General features: G+C 44.1%; 1 protein-coding gene and 1 long non-coding RNA gene across 5 annotated transcripts in view; one reads left to right on the top strand and one right to left on the bottom strand.

Annotated features, from left to right (window-relative positions):
• Positions 1-15,708, bottom strand: part of Dock8 (dedicator of cytokinesis 8) — a 203,112-nt gene that overhangs the window by 44,343 nt on the left and 143,061 nt on the right. For 3 of the 4 annotated variants that reach the window (NM_028785.3, XM_011247397.3, XM_006527435.3), the window contains 4 exons: positions 10,646-10,795; positions 8,194-8,307; positions 3,790-3,945; positions 2,067-2,206 (listed from right to left, as the gene is read on the bottom strand). In NM_028785.3, coding sequence (NP_083061.2) covers positions 2,067-2,206; positions 3,790-3,945; positions 8,194-8,307; positions 10,646-10,795 — 560 coding nt within the window. Of the gene's footprint in view, positions 1-2,066; positions 2,207-3,789; positions 3,946-7,786; positions 8,025-8,193; positions 8,308-10,645; positions 10,796-15,708 lie in introns of those variants that run through there. The other variant, XM_006527436.4, reaches the window with a different exon arrangement.
• On the top strand, positions 2,145-4,859 carry Gm34186. Its single transcript, XR_386617.2, has 2 exons — positions 2,145-2,702; positions 4,036-4,859. It is a non-coding gene; the product is annotated as a predicted gene, 34186 (long non-coding RNA).

Here is a 15,708-nt window from a genome sequence, read left to right as displayed (position 1 = left end):
ATTCATCAATTGATGAACCTTTGGGTTGTTTCTACTTTAGGACTATCACCAATGACGAATGCTTCTGGTTTTTGTGTGGTGTAAGTATTTATCTCTTGGGCATATATCTCAGTCAAACTACTGGAATGGGAACTCTATAGTTTTACCTCTAAAGAACAATGTTGCCCCCCTTCCAGCGGTGTCTGGGTGCTATATATATGTCTTTTCTTTCTTTCTTTCTTTTTTTCTTTTTTGCAACCATCTTTTTTCTTTCTTTCTTTTCTTTTCTTTTCTTTCTTTTTTTTTTTTTTTAAAGTGCTGGGGATGGAACCCAGACCTTAGCACATGCTAGAGATCTACCACTGAGCCACATCCCTGGCTGTCTGTCTTGTTGATCAAACTATTCTAGTAGGCAGAATGTGGTATATAATCATTGTTTTAATGAAGCACTGCCTGACTGTTAGAGATTCTGGACACCTTTTTTGTGTGCTTTTGACCACGCATTCTTTGGAAAATGTCTATTTCAACCTTTTGCTCTTCAAAAATATTAGGAGCTCAGCATGGTGGCACATGCCTCTAACTCCAGTACTGGGGGTGGTGGTGGGGGGAGGCAGAGGCAGGCAGATCTCTGTAAGTTTGAGGCCAGTCTAGTTTGCATAGTGAAGCCCGGAACAGCTAAAGCTATATAGCAATATCCCAGCAATGATTTTAGAAGAATCAAAACCAGACGGCAGGGATGTCTCCAACTGGGACAAAAATAGAAAATTAAAAACTACTGCTACTGTGTATATAAAAGATAGTTTCAGAAATTACTTAAAGCCATGCTATTTATTAAAAACAATTAAGAAAGTGAAAATGGGGGGTTGTTTATATTGCAAGGCAAATTTTCTTCTTTCAGGACCTTATCAGCATATATCCTAGGGCACTTTTTGATGCTGAGAAAATAAGTTAGTTATAGGACAGAAAATTCTGAGAAGACTGGAATGTCGTTAGAGCAGAGAAAAGATGACAGAATACAAGCCAAGAGCCAACAAGTAAGTCCGGGCACTGCCATACACTCAGGTGCTCAGGGATGGACACAGTGAGAAGATTCACGAGACCCATGCCTATGGCATCTGCCTTTGCCTGAGAAGGCTTGCCCATAAGAAGCGTCATCTAGACCCAAGACAGCTGGCTTCTTCACCGTCACTTCCTTTGCCAGCCTCGGACAGTGGCATGCTGGTATTTATTTCGTCTCTGTGCTCACTTTGTCAGAGGTGACCTTGTTAGGGCTGACGGGATAGCTTAGTGGAGGAGCGCCTGCTTAGTGTGTGCAAAGCCCTGGGTTCCACCTCAGCAGCCTCCCCTGCAAAATGGGTTTGCCCTTAGGGAATTCACTCAGCAAAGCATTCTCTGCAAATTCTGCTCAAACAAGGGACTTTAAAAAGTCTTTCTGAGCCGGGCGTGGTGGCACACGCCTTTAATCCCAGCACTCGGGAGGCAGAGGCAGGCAGATTTCTAAGTTCGAGGCCAGCCTGGTCTACAAAGTGAGTTCCAGGACAGCCAGGGCTATACAGAGAAACCCTGTCTCGAAAAACAAAACAAAACAAAACAAAACAAAACAAAACAAAACAAAACAAAACAAAACAAAACCTCTTTCTGAGGCAGGTATGGTGGTGGTGCACACCATTAATTCTAGCACTTGGAAGGCAGAGGCAGGCAGATTTCTGAGTTTGAGGCAAGCCTGGTCTACAGAGTGAGTTCTAGGATAGCCAGGACTACACAGAGAAACTGTCACGAAAATAAAAAACAAACAAACAATAGACATTTGGGGCTGGGAATGTGGCTCATTGATACAGTACTGGCCTACAGTGTGAGAGGCTCTCAGTTCAACTGCCAGTGCTGTAAAAAGAAGCCCATTTCATGGATCTTCTAATCACCTTGCCTCTCTATACTCCACCAGTACCACTTTCTTAAGACAGGAGTGCTTCTTCTTGGAACTGGTAAGTGGTACAGTTCTGAGGTCTTGCTGTACACATAAGAAGTTGAACTGGGAATGCTGTTAACATCTTTCCCTTCAGGTTCCATTTTAGGCGTCAGATACTCACCCATCCCCCTCAGCATCCAGGGCAACAGCCAGCTCCGTGAAGAGCAGCCCTGTAAGGAAGTGCTGCTGCCGGTACTCCGGGGTCAGATCGAACATGCTGGCAATCTTTTGGTCCTGGAAACTGGAGCAGGAACTCGAGTTCTACAGAAATACCAACGGCAGCTTTATGAGTATGAAGAGCTGGAATTAAAACAGTGCTGGCTTGCATTTACGGAGCTCTGGCCGGACGGCGCATGCACTGACTGGCCAACATGAACATGACTATGAAAACTAGGCTAGGGGTCAAGCTTAGTGGTGGGAAATGTGCCTGATATGACCAGGTCCCCAGAACAGCAAAATGGGAAAAACAGAACAAAGAAAACTAGCTAATCCCTCCCTTGCCTGTCTGGTATTAAAAGTTGCAGATGAACAGCCCAGGGTACACGTGGACAGAGAAATAAGGACTGTACCCAGTCCCTCGCTGTGGTCTGTCTCCCCAGAATCCTTTCTGAAGGTCATCTGAGCACAGTGTCTGGATGTTAGCTGGCCTGGAACCAGAAGTGGTGTCTGCTACGACAATGCCAGAGTTGGCAGCCCTAGGCCATTCCTGTCCCGTGTTCTTACTCCGGGAGCGTGACATCCTTCACCGGGGACAGAAGTAAGTGTCCCTGCAAGTCCTGGAGCTCTGTGGAGTAGGGGCCCTGGGTCTGTCAACTCTTTAGGGCAGCCAGAAGAGGAGCATGGGGAGAGGACCCAGGGCAAGGTCAGCATGGGGAAGTTATAGGATTCAGCCCACAGAACAGACGACAGCAGACAATAATAAGTCCATTTGGAATTGGTCCTTGTAAGTCACGTGTGTCCCAGATCACATTATAATGGTCATGGAGCTAACTTCAGGTATATTGTCAGGCACAAATAGCTACTACTATGACTTATTATTATTATTATTATTTTTAAATGAGGCTTCACTATAATGCTCAGGCTGATCTGGAACTAACTCCTGGGCCCATGTGATCCCCACCCCCGTCCTCTTAGTCCTGGAACTTAAGGCGCTTATCACTGTCAAGCCTTTCCCTCTGTACTAGTACCAAGGATATGCAGCAGAATAGAATCTAATACCATCCTGAGCTATCTTGCCTACTGCTGTCAACATCTGCCTTGTTTCCCACATCTGGATTAGGGCTATAAAATAACATTTCTTTAAGGGTTTTCTAGAGGACACTAACTCCTTGAGAAACCTCTGGTGCCGACGCAGTAAGGACATTTGCCACAGTCAAATCCTATTGGGAATCATTTCATCTCGTGCCCCTCCCCCTCTGCAGTTCTTCCTTTGTAAGCTGTCGGACAAAGAGACTAGGCTAACACAGTGCTTCTGAATCTTGCTAGACATTGCAAACCTGTATTTGCAAATATACTAAACCTGTATTTGCACACTATATTGTACAATAATTGGTTTATGTCGACAGTGGAGGACTTGAGACTTAACCTGTGTTTCTTCATTTTCCTAGGCTTACAGATTTCTTCCTACATAGTTAACCTCCTTAGGGACCCTTGTGCCAAATTACTTGATTTGAAAATGGTCAATTTAGATGCTGCAGCTTCAGGGAACCGTAGAGCCCATATCTGGATCAACTGATCTGGTTTGAATAGTGTGATTTTCCTCTAATTAGTAAGATAGGAGATGCCCCATTGAACTAAGCTAATTAACAAAGCAGCTCGCCCCTTTCCTGTAGTTAGCAGACTACCTGGGAGGATATGGAGGGGCAGGGAGATGCTGGTGCGGTGTCGGTATTCATGAAGAGGAGGTTCAAGTTGAGGTAGTGCTCATGGCTGCAGAGGATCCTCAGGAATTCCAGCCGCATGGAGATGAGCGTTGGAAGGATATTCAGCTTGGCTGACAGCTGGAGGGAAAGAGGCAGAGGAAAGAATGTTTAGTGTAGGATAACGGGAGCGGAGCTCAACAGACACTGACACACTCTTCCTCTGCACAGACAGACATCCATTGGAGGAAAGGTTAACCTGAGAGAGCAACAAATGACATTCCGGGAGCTCCAGCCGACTTTTATTTACTACTATTCTTAACAGCGGGCCCCAAATGGGAACTCTTGCTCCAACCTTATGGTGGCTAATCAACGCTACAGCCAACCTATGCAGAAAATAAGCTTGAGATACCAGCTTCGGCATAGCGCAACGGAACACATTTCCTGCAAATTCAACTGTGTCTAAGAGGCGAAACTACAAACTGCCACCAAGAGGTGACAAACTGACCGTGGAAGACAGCATTGTGCATGGCAGGAGGCTGTGTGCTGTAGGTGACCTTACTTTTGTTTTGGAAGGCAAGTGGCCCCACCCCGCACAGTCACCCATGCCCTGCTGCTCTGAGATCACCTTTCCCCTCGTCCATTCTGAAGCTTTGAAAACAGATGGGCTTGTACGTGATAGGCACACAGTGCTCTGGAGCCCAGCAGTTCTGAAGTCCTTGCTGTTGTTCACTCTGATGGGATCTGCCACAGGGCAGACAGGTGGACATGGAGGATGGGACCGCCTCCCTACGAGTCTCTTCTTACCAGGACATCTTTTGGGAAACTTAGGGGTCGATTTGGCTTGGAGATGACGGGTGTTATAAAAACAAGCCAGGGACCACCTCTCTCTGTGTTGGCTCTAACTCCTGTGGTTCCTTACTACTGACACGTCTACCACACCAGCATACACCAAAACTGAAATTCTATGCATTCGATTATTTGAAAATCAGCCCCCTAAAAGATTTTTGAGCACTTAAGGCAATTTCCAATACAAAAGAATTAATTCCCTCTGATGATTTGAGAGCGTATGAGAAACAGAATAAAGTAATACCAAGCTTGGTCATTTAGGATTCCCTTTTATGAAAGTGTGTTGACAGATATGTGCTATATTTGTGTTTTGAACATGGTAGCCTATGAAACACAACACATTTTAATGTTAATTCTGATCTCCCAAGCCCTGAGTGGATTTAGACAGCGAGTATTTCATATTTTCTTGAAAGAATTTTCAATGCATCAATGTTTATGATATATACTAATATTTCTTACCAAAATCTCCATAGAATTTAAAGGGCTTGTATTAAAATCAGTTATCTTTTCTTGACTATACCAAAATTTGTCAGTTTGGATTAATCTTCACATTTTTAGGGCATGGAAGTTTATGAATAGACTCTCTAAGAAACTTTCTAAACAGATAATTTTGTTAAACTAGGACAGAAATGTTAACTTCAGATATTTGAAAAAAAATACACTAAGTGAATACAGACAAAGTATTGTGGGTCAAATAGTTTAATATAAATATTAATAATAGATCTATCTATTTAAAAACTATTTTTCCAGCTAAAAATGGTCTCAGATCTATTTTATTAGCTATTAACAATATTAAGTTTAAAATATGAAGCTTTTGATAGAACAGATACTTCTATATGTGAATTTATTACTGTGGGTATTAAGCCTTATTTGAATATAGGCTAATTCATTGCATAATTCTTGTGGAAGTAGGTCTACCCCACCCCATTTTTTTAATTGGATATTTTATTTATTTACATTTAAAATGTTATCCCTTTCCCAGTGTCCCCCCTCCCAGAAACCCCCTATTCCACTCCCCCTCCCCCTGCTTCTATGAGGGTGCTCTTCCACCCACCCATTCACTCCTGCCTCCCTGCCCTTGATTCCCCTACACTGGGGTATCTATCGAGCCTTCATAGGACCAAGGACCTCTCCTCCCATTGATGCCTGACAAGGTCATCCTCTGCTACATATGCAGCTAGAACCATGTTTAAAACTAATTTTTGAAAGCATTAAACCTTTTTTATTTTGTAATTATAAAATAATGCATTTTTGTATTGGAAGAAGTCACAAGAAAACATACAGAATAATTCAAATTATTTTAACTCCACAAATAAGAAATCTGCAAATTAAGAAATTATTAATATATCTCTAAAATATGCCTTCCTTATAACCTCAAATGCACATTAGCTGTTTGATATATAATTTAATACTTAAAAGCATTGTAGCTAAATTATTTAATAATATTGCTAGAATGCTCTCTCTCTAGTTTCACATAATACACTCTTACAATTTTTAGTTAAGAAGAAATCACTTGATAGGGATCGTCTGTCTTTTTAAAGAAAAGGTTGTACTATGTAGCCTTGGCTGGCCAGAAAGTCTATATAGACCAGGCTGGCCTTGAACTCACAGACATCCACATACTTCTGTCTCCGAGAATGCTGGGATTAAAGTTAGCCACTTTATGGCTTTAGTCAGAATGTATGGCTACTTAATTAACAAGTTGTTAACTGTTTTAAATTACATAAGCACCAACAGTATCTGCTAAGAGCTCACTGTGCAGTTCTGTGCAGTAGTTGTCCCAAGCAAGAATCAGACAGACCTGTGCAGCTGCATCTCACGTTGTCTATGTGATGCTGAGCAACAGCAATGGGTTCACAAATTCAAGGGTCTTCTCGTATTCCCCTTTAAAGAGCAGCTCAACGGGTTGTGGAGATGACGACTCAGTTGTTAAAGCCCAGGCTCACAACCAAAATGTCAAGAGCAGCTCAAACCCAAACAGAATTCCAGCCTTTAGTTTCTACTTTGCAGAGCTCAGGAGCCCTCAATGCATAGCTGTTTCCTACTGAGAAGGTAGAGCCTACAGCCCCTCCAGTAATCTGACCCAGATTCCAACTTTGCCTGCAGAGCAACCTCACCAGTTACCCACTACATAGACAGACAGACAGACAGACAGACAGACAGACAGACACACACACACACACACACACACACACACACACGAGCAAGCCTGAACTTTGGCCACTCCTGGTTCCCCTGGATGGCAGCTCCTTTCGGGAAACCTCTGGATGGTTGACTGGGCAGAGCTTTTTTCTCTGGCGCAGCCCAGTGAGGCTCCTGTGTCTCCTCTGGTCACACCTTTCTCCTCGATAAGGTACCACACCCCTCAAAGCCCAGCAGAGAACCCTTGCATTTTGTAACCAAGGAAACCAAGAAGACACAGAGATGACATTTAAAGCCATCCCATTACTAACTGTTCCGAGTCTCAGTGATGGTGGCGGTGATGGCAGCCTGGGAGAGGGGGTGGTGGTTGTTGTGGTTGTGGTAATAGTGGCAGACATGGTGGCCATGGTGAAGAGAAGAAATATGGAAGAAGAGGTGTAGTAACAATATTATGTTCTTATTGCCAGGATATTCTGATAGGAGACAATCAAGAAAGAATTATGTTCAAAATTTTCGGGGAGAAAGCTGGGCAAGGTGGTGCATGCATTTAATCCCATCACTCGGGACACAGGGGTAGGCTGGTCTCTGAGTGCCTGGTTTACATAGTTCTAGGGCAGCTAGAGTTATATAGTGAGACTCTGGCTCAAAACAACAACAGCAACAACAGCAGCAGCAGCAGCAGCAGCAACAACAACAACCCTCTGGGGTAGTTATCACTTGTGCCGCATTAAAAAACCATGTGCTTTATACTCCTGCAAATTCAATCCGAGTTCTTCAGATTTTTAAGATTAGAACCTCAAACCACAATTTAATTAATAATTCTAATGACTGAAAAGAAACCTTATATTTTGGTTTCTCCTTTCCTCTGTGTGTGTGTGTGTGTGTGTGTGTGTGTGTGTGTGTGTGTGTATGTGTGAGAACTGCAGGTCAGGAGAATGTCAAATGCTTTCTTCTGTGGCTTTCCAGCAAGCCCTTGGGATCTGCCTTAGCTCCACTTCCAATGTCTGTCTCCAGGAACACCGGGGTGAGAGGCTTACGTCACCAGCTTTTAGGTGGGTGCCGCAGCTCTAAACTCAGGTCCTCACACTCGCACATGAAGCCATCGTCCCCGTCTCAAACTCTGGATGCCCTGATCCAAGATTAAATGCACAGTCCTGTGATTTCTCTGTTAACTGGAGCAAGTCACGCTCCTGAGAAAATTCAGTTTCCTCAGACTGACTTGCTGACAGCTTTGATGCATGCTCCAGGGGTTCAGGCCATCCAGGGTAGCCAAAGGACCCGCACACTCTACAGATGGTGAAAGTCCAAGATGTGTGGGGGGTCACACTGAAGAGGGCAATACTCTGTCACATAAGCAGTGGGTGGGAAGGGGCTGAGCCGCAGCTCCGGGGCGCTCACCTGGCTGCAGTAATGCTTGATGAGGTTGAACACGAAGCCTCTGTCCATGATTGACAGGAGGTCATACAGGAAGAAGGCAAGGCTGATGTTGATCTTTTCTGCCTGCTCGCTTTCCTGTAAGAGCAGCAGAGGCACACACCATACTGTTTAGCCCTGGACTGGAACTACACTGGGAGAGGAAGAGACTATTACATTGGCCCACCATCCTTCTGGGTGAAGTTTAATTCTAGATGTATTTTTTTTTCCCCATCGGTCTTGTTCTGTACATGCAAAATTAGAGGTATGTAATCAACCCCATTCCATATATACAATTTTGGGCTGTGAATTTTTACGTTTTAAAATTTTATTTATTTAACAGAAATAATTTAAAATATTTTTAACTTAAAAAAAAAAACAAACCTTTTACTATCTAGCTCAGGCTGGCTTTGAATTTCTGATCCTCAGAATTTCTGGTCTCAGCCTTCTGAATTCTGAGAATATAAAAACCTAGATAATTTTTTAAATTTTCAAATTTTGTTTTTGTTTTTTGAGACAGGGTTTCTCTGTGTAGTCCTAGCTGTCTTAGAACTCACTCTGTAGATAAGGCTAGGCTTAAACTCAGAGATCTGCCTGCTCTGCCTTCTACTGCTGGGATTAAAGACGTGCGCCACCAACACTCAGTTTCTGGCTAAAGATTTTTTTTTTTTTTTTTTTTTTGGTTGGGGTGGAGTGTGCAGACTAACTTGAAATGCTTTCACTATCTTCAAAGAAGTAGATTTAAAACATATTCTAGGTTTATTTATTTTATGTGTATGAGTGAGTATTCATAAGACATCACATGTTTCTTTTGGTGTGTGTGTGTGTCTGTGGGTGTGTCTGTGTATGTGTGTATGTCTTTGTGTGTGTGTGTCTGTGGGTGTGTGTCTGTGGGTGTGTGTGTCTGTGTGTCTGTGGGTGGGTGTGTCTGTGTGTCTGTGGGTGTCTGTGTGTCTGTGTGTGTATGTCTGTGTGTGTGTGTGTCTGTGTGTGTGTCTGTGTGTATGTGTGTGTGTGTCTGTGTGTCTGTGTGTGTATGTCTGTGTGTGTCTGTGTGTCTGTGTGTCTGTGTGTGTATGTCTGTGTGTCTGTGTGTGTGTGTCTGTGTGTATGTCTGTGTGTGTCTGTCTGTGTGTGTGTCTGTGTGTGTGTGTCTGTGTGTGTGTCTGTGTGTCTGTGGGTGTGTATGTCTGTGTGTCTGTGTGTATGTGTGTGTGTGTCTGTGTGTGTGTCTGTGTGTGTGTGTCTGTGTCTGTGTGTGTGTCTGTGTGTGTGTCTGTGTGTGTGTCTCTGTGTGTCTGTGTCTGTGTGTCTGTGTGTCTGTGTGTGTGTGTCTGTGTGTCTGTGTATGTCTGTGTGTGTGTCTGTGTGTGTGTGTCTGTGTGTGTGTGTGTGAGAGAGAGAACCAATCCTGGTCTTCTCTGTAAGAGCAGCACGTGCACATAACTACTGAGCCACCCCCCAGCTCCCAGGAGATAGCGTCTTAATTTATAAGGATTATTTTTAAAAATCCAGTCAGGATAAGAAGGCTTAGGAATTTTTTCTTTTCCAATTAGGCAAGGTTCTCATTCTGAAAGATGTTAGAGTCATACTTGGGAGAGTGAATTTTTTTCAAAAATCGAAGCCAGGCTAATTTTTTGTTTTTGTATGATTTTTCTGTTTTATTTTTCTTCTTATTTCACAGTGCTCTTATTTATGAGATGTTTACATAGTGAGTTCCAGGACAGTCAGAGCTATATAGTAAGACCCTGTCTCAAAAATAAATAAATAAAATACATAAAATAAATAAAACATCAAAATATGTAAATAAAATAAATATAAATAAATAAAACAATCTAAATTACATATATTTGTGTGGCGGTGATAAATATGAGTTATGGCGAATATGCAAAGGTCAGGAGACAATTGCAAGGGCTGGTTCTCCACTTTGACCACACAGGTTTTGGGGATTGAATTTAGGTCCCTCAGGCCTGGTAACAAGTACTCTATTCTCAGAGCCATTCTGCTGGCCCATGGCGTTCTTAGTTACATATGTTTTTACATTTTAATTGTGGAATGATTTCAAGTTAAAGATTGGTATAAAAATCATACCCTACACATCAATACTTTACATTTTACAAACCATTGTTATTTTTCTTTCTGTACATAAATGTGTTTTTGAAAACATTTTCAAGTAGGTGGCAAATATCCACTATGTACTCCATTAAACTGCAGACCGAATTTCTTGAGAGCAGCAGTGTTTTCTCTGATAAAATCATTTAAATGACCAATCACATTGCAAAGTCTTTACAGCAATCTCCAGCCACACCCCGGAGAATAGGCCAGCATATTTTAACTGGTGTTATATTTTAACTAGTTTTCCCATGAGGTTTTTATTTTTGTTCTGTAACACGGTCAGTCAAGGCAAACAATTTATAAATCAGAATCACACAGCTACCTTCTGAGGTTTCACTAAAAGGGCTGCTATCTCCGAGGTGACCACATTAACAATGGTAGTTATGTCATCTTTGAAGCGGTCAGAAAAACGAGTCCTCCGAAAACTGTCCCGTTTATCCAGGTTATGGACATACTGTGCCATGCTTTTCACCTACGGAGGAATGGGACAATGTCAGCACAGAGGTTGGTGATGCGATTGTACAACATACAAAAGGGGACTGACTGGCTTGAAGGAAATCTTTCATGATGGACTTCCTGATTGGTGCTGATGGTGTCCAAGATGGCTCTGAACTAGAAAATGCTTCTGATGCATGGAATGGTTGCCACGGTGGCTGGAGGTGGGCAGTGTGTCCTCCTCTTGAGCCCAAGTCAGGGGCTCCTTTCATGCTGCTGGCAAAACCTGAAGCTTAACTGATTAGCCTGGTGTCAGAAGACACCCCCCTCCCCGACAGCCTCCATCCTGGAGACAGAGTGAGGCTGGATCCTCAGAAGCACATAGGCTGTTACAGTACATGATACAAGACGCTCAGGAACTACTTTATAATGCTGTCTTGGCTTGTCTTTTCTTTCCCTGAAACAGTAAGGAGAACAAGAAAGAAAGGCCCCTCCTATATTGAGTTTAAAAAAATCAAACTTTTTTTTTTCCTAAAGCAATTCCATAGTTCACAGGGAGTTAATCTCTGCTTCTAGAAATTAAACTGCAAACTATATCATGGAATGATCAGGATTTTGTTGGCTATCTAGAAATTTAACCATTATATAGAATGTTGCCTCTGAAGGATATAAATACGTGTTTTTAGATGAGTCTCATTATGAAGCCCATGTTGGCTCATCTTCTAGGGAAAATTATGTTTTGAGTTTTTTAAGCCTAACTTATAGTTAACCAATCTATTGATCAACTGGTAGCTAGTATAATAACAGTTTTATGCCTACTATTTTAAAATCTAGATCATGTATAATTTTTGGGTTCCTCCTGGGCCAGGAGATTCTGGCGTCATCCTTTGACATCACCAGAGGTGGAGTCTTACAGTTGGGTGAGTTTGCTGAGAGCTATTTGTGATAGTTTGACTGGCAAGATTGGGGTGGTAGTTTCTGCCAGCTGGCAACTTGACAGGATCAGAAAATCACCTAGGAGCCAAACCTCTGGGCAGGATTAGATTAACTGGAGTGAGGAGGTCCTGTCTGCCGTGAGTAGCACTGTTCTGTGGCTGCTTTCCAGGCTGAACAAAATGGGAAAAGGCAGCTGAGAACAGTATCAGTCAACTGTCTGTTTGCTGACCGCTGATGCAATGTGGCCAGCTGTCCCATGCTCCTGCCGCCATGACACCCTTACCCTGATGGACTGCATCAGTGAACTGTGAGCCAATATAAACCTACCTGTCCGTCTTCCTTCCTTTTTTCCTTCCTTCCTTCCTTCCTTCCTTCCTTCCTTCCTTCCTTCCTTCCTTCCTTCCTTCCTTCCTTCCTTCCTCCTCCCTCCCTCCCTCCCTCCCTCCCTTCCTTTCTTTCTTCCTTCTTCCTCCCTTCCTTCCTTCCTTTCTCCCTCCTTCCCTCCCTTACCCCTCCCATCCTTCCTTCTTTTCCTCAGACTATTTTATCAGAGAAATAGGTCAAGTGTCCACTACACTGGGATTTTTCATGGCTGTGTGCTGACATCCTGAAATCATATTCATGAATTTGTACAGACTAGTTAGAGCATGGCAGCAAAAAGCAATTGTCAGCTGGGCCTGCTGGCACCTACCTGTAATCCCAGTACCCAAGAGATGGCTGGCTGCAGGAGAATTACTAACAGTTTAAAGTCTGACTGGTCTCCATAGTAAGTTCCAGGTCAGCCAGGGCTACAAAGTGAGACCCTGCCTCAAAGCCAGCAAGCAAAAACATCAGCCAATACAAGCAAGTAACACACACACACACACACACACACACACACACACACACAAACAAGCAAGTAAACAATCCAACAACAGAAAAGCAATTTCCTTTGAAGCTGACCCACCCACATCTGCCCCATCTGGTGTCTTGGAAACTGGCTTCCACTCTGAGCAAAATGGAACCCTTTGTTCACTGACAGCAGAGTTCTGTTTCTCCAAACATAAACCTGTCAAGGCCGAGACAAACAAGGTGCAAACACAGAGGGCAATGCAAGAAGGAAGGACAGAGGCAGCTTTCTGATACATGTTTCGGATAATGCCCTGACTAGCTCAGGGCAGACCCAACCACAGAAAAGCCAATGTAAGAACCATGGTTTTTCCTAACCTAAAGGTCCCTTCTAGCCCAGGTCACACAGACATAGTCATAGTCCCGGAGATGCACACCCGCACAGGGAGACGACCTGAACGAGGGGTAGGAACAGGGTGCAGTTTTTTGTTAGACAAAAGTATCTCTCTCACTGTACTTCCAGCCTAGGGCCAGGGAAGACAAGGGCTCTTTGTGCAGGTGACCCCAATCCCCATCCTCGGCTGGCTGACCCACCCTAGCGCCAGCCTGTTGAACTTATTGTTACATTCGGCTCCTGCCTGCTGAGTTTGGCCATCCCACAACCAAATAAATAATTCTCACAATAGTACTCCCCACTGATGGCCGGCGTCCAGACTGCCAGCAACCTGCCAGCTCTTGTGTCCCTGGGTCCTCACAGAAGAACCCAGCAAAAATATCAGTGGGGCTTGACCCATATGTAGGGTTTGGTGGGGACAGAAAAAGAATCTCTCCCACATTGGCCTCTGTGGCCCATTCTGAGAAGGGACAACTTTCAGAACCCCCTCGTGCAGGATGGCATGTCCGGAGGAAGTGAACTAGGTCACCTATTTACCTCGAAGCCTCCAAGGTCTGAATCAGAGACTTCTAACTGCACAGGGCTCATTCATTAAAATGTGTGAAACGAACCCGAGGACTAAGTGTACTGGCTCCTGTGACAAAGTTATTGTTCATTAGCACCCGGTGGCCAGCACAGCTGGAGGTGTCAAACTGCCCCTCTGCTGCCAAGGAGAAGTTGTTCTCCTCTTCAGGCTTTCTGAGCACCATTCAGGTACAGTGCACGGAGGACTAAGGTGCTGCCTGGGTCTGAGATCAATGGTCGTTCTATGCCCACCACAGCCCCCAACCCCCACATGGCTTCTTGCCCTTCTCCGTGTGTGAATGCTCAGGAGGTGTCTGTATACTGTAGCAATGGCCCCTTCCCTATTTTCCTTTTGGCTTCTGGCTGGACTGGTGACCAGGAGACTGTAGCTCCTGGTGAACTGTTTAGCCATTTGTCACTCCTGCTGCCACTGAGTAGTCCTGGCAGTGTAAACGTTTTTCTATGGCTCCAACCCCTGCGGAGCGGATCCTCTTCTCTGTCTCTAGATTTCTCTATGCCCTGAATGCCTGCTCCTTCTCTGTGATTCTTCAGAACAAACGAGGCTAGGTAACCAAAGGATTCAGGCAGCTGCGGCACCCTGGGTGTCTCTCTAGTCTTTATTGGCTTCTGCATCACCTCAGACACCCTGGGGAGAGGCCTTGTGATAAATGCTTTTCAGCTGACAGAGAGGCTACAGTCTGTAGAGCCCTGTGTATCTGCTGTCCTGGTGGGCCTGCATTTGGACCAACCCCATCAAAGTGCTTTGATCCATGGGAACTTCTCTAAACTATGTCATCTGTGTAGCATAAGGGGGTCCTAGAGGTAAGAGGGACATATTAACTTTAGATGTCCCCTTCTCTTGGGCCAAACAAGTCTAAGTGAACAATTATACCAGTTAGAAGCAATTTTCACCTTCTCTGTCATTCTTAGCTCCTTGTAGTCATACACAATGAAGTAATGCCACCAACCCTAGACAGATCTGGGGGCTCTTCTGTGGCTATTCTTCCTCTAACCCCACCTGCAAACTCAGAATCACAAAGACCTGGAGTCAAGGCTGTAGGAAGATTAAACGAGACAATGCTTTAAAAATATGTAAGACAATAGCTGGCATGCAGAAGTAAGATGCTCAATTCACTTAGGATGTTATTTTTCTTTTTTCAGGGGTGCCAACTGCTACTGACGTTACTCAACAGACAGAGTCAATGTTATTTCTTCCCAGAATACAAACTTGCCTTCAAAATGGAGCTACAAGATGCTCTTTGGAACCACTCAAGCTGAGCTCATGATGACGGGGAACCAAATAAGTCACACAATGTTCTAACTGGATGGCATGGGTTAGCCTACTGTCAGTCAGTATAGTGGACTGAGACATTTAAACTCTGAACTTCTCCAAGAGGCAAAACAGGGAACAGAAAGAACCTAGACTTGAGAGTTAGAGAAGGAGGCTCCACCTGTCCCCAGCTGAGGAAGGTGGCGTATCTCTCGAGCCCTGGTGCGGGTTATGGGGAGAAGAGAAGTTCTCACAGGATTCAAGGATGGACCTGAGAGCCCGCAGAGTTGCTACCGGATCCCTCATGAAGTTGGGCTTGAGTCCCTGCCCTAGGGATCTCGGTGCTTTTTCCACAAGCAGGGTGTTGCCTAAGATCTAAGAGTGGTTAAGGAAGTGTGTGTAAATGTGCGAGTTAATAGTTAGGACACCTTTCACTAAGGCAAATTTAGTTCTTCCCCCCCCCCCCCGTCTGCAATTTTGACTTGAATTTGGGATTATTTTATGAATTATTGATAGATGGGTCATGGCCCAAGTGGATCTTCTCTGAGGGGAAGCTTGACGGCGGGCAGAACAGGACATACAGGACAGGTTTTTTGCTTGTTTTGTTTTTCGAGACATTAAAAAAAAAAAATACTTTCTGTGTCTCCTGAAAAAAAAAAGGGATGAGTTTTGTTACCAGTCCATTTTGTGCCAGACCACAGAGCTCATGTATACCATGATGCTATTAACCAAAGGCTAGCAAGCTGTAGCCACAGGCCTTAACCAGCTTGGCTTGAAGATTAAGATCTGGTGTTGAATTGGTCAAAATTCCAGAGCCCTGTAGCTATGGTTAGGACTCACAAAATAGAGGTGGTGGGGACTAGCACACTGTAGGTGTGCCTTGAAGTCAGCTAGGAAGACAGGTACATACGTACAGTTTCCTCCACTCCCAACAGGACCCTCATTCATTCTATCAAAC

The sequence above is a fragment of the Mus musculus genome, chromosome 19, assembly GCF_000001635.26.
Source record: "Mus musculus strain C57BL/6J chromosome 19, GRCm38.p6 C57BL/6J".
Lineage (NCBI taxonomy): Eukaryota > Metazoa > Chordata > Mammalia > Rodentia > Muridae > Mus > Mus musculus.
This window is presented reverse-complemented; position numbering and strand designations above follow the sequence as displayed.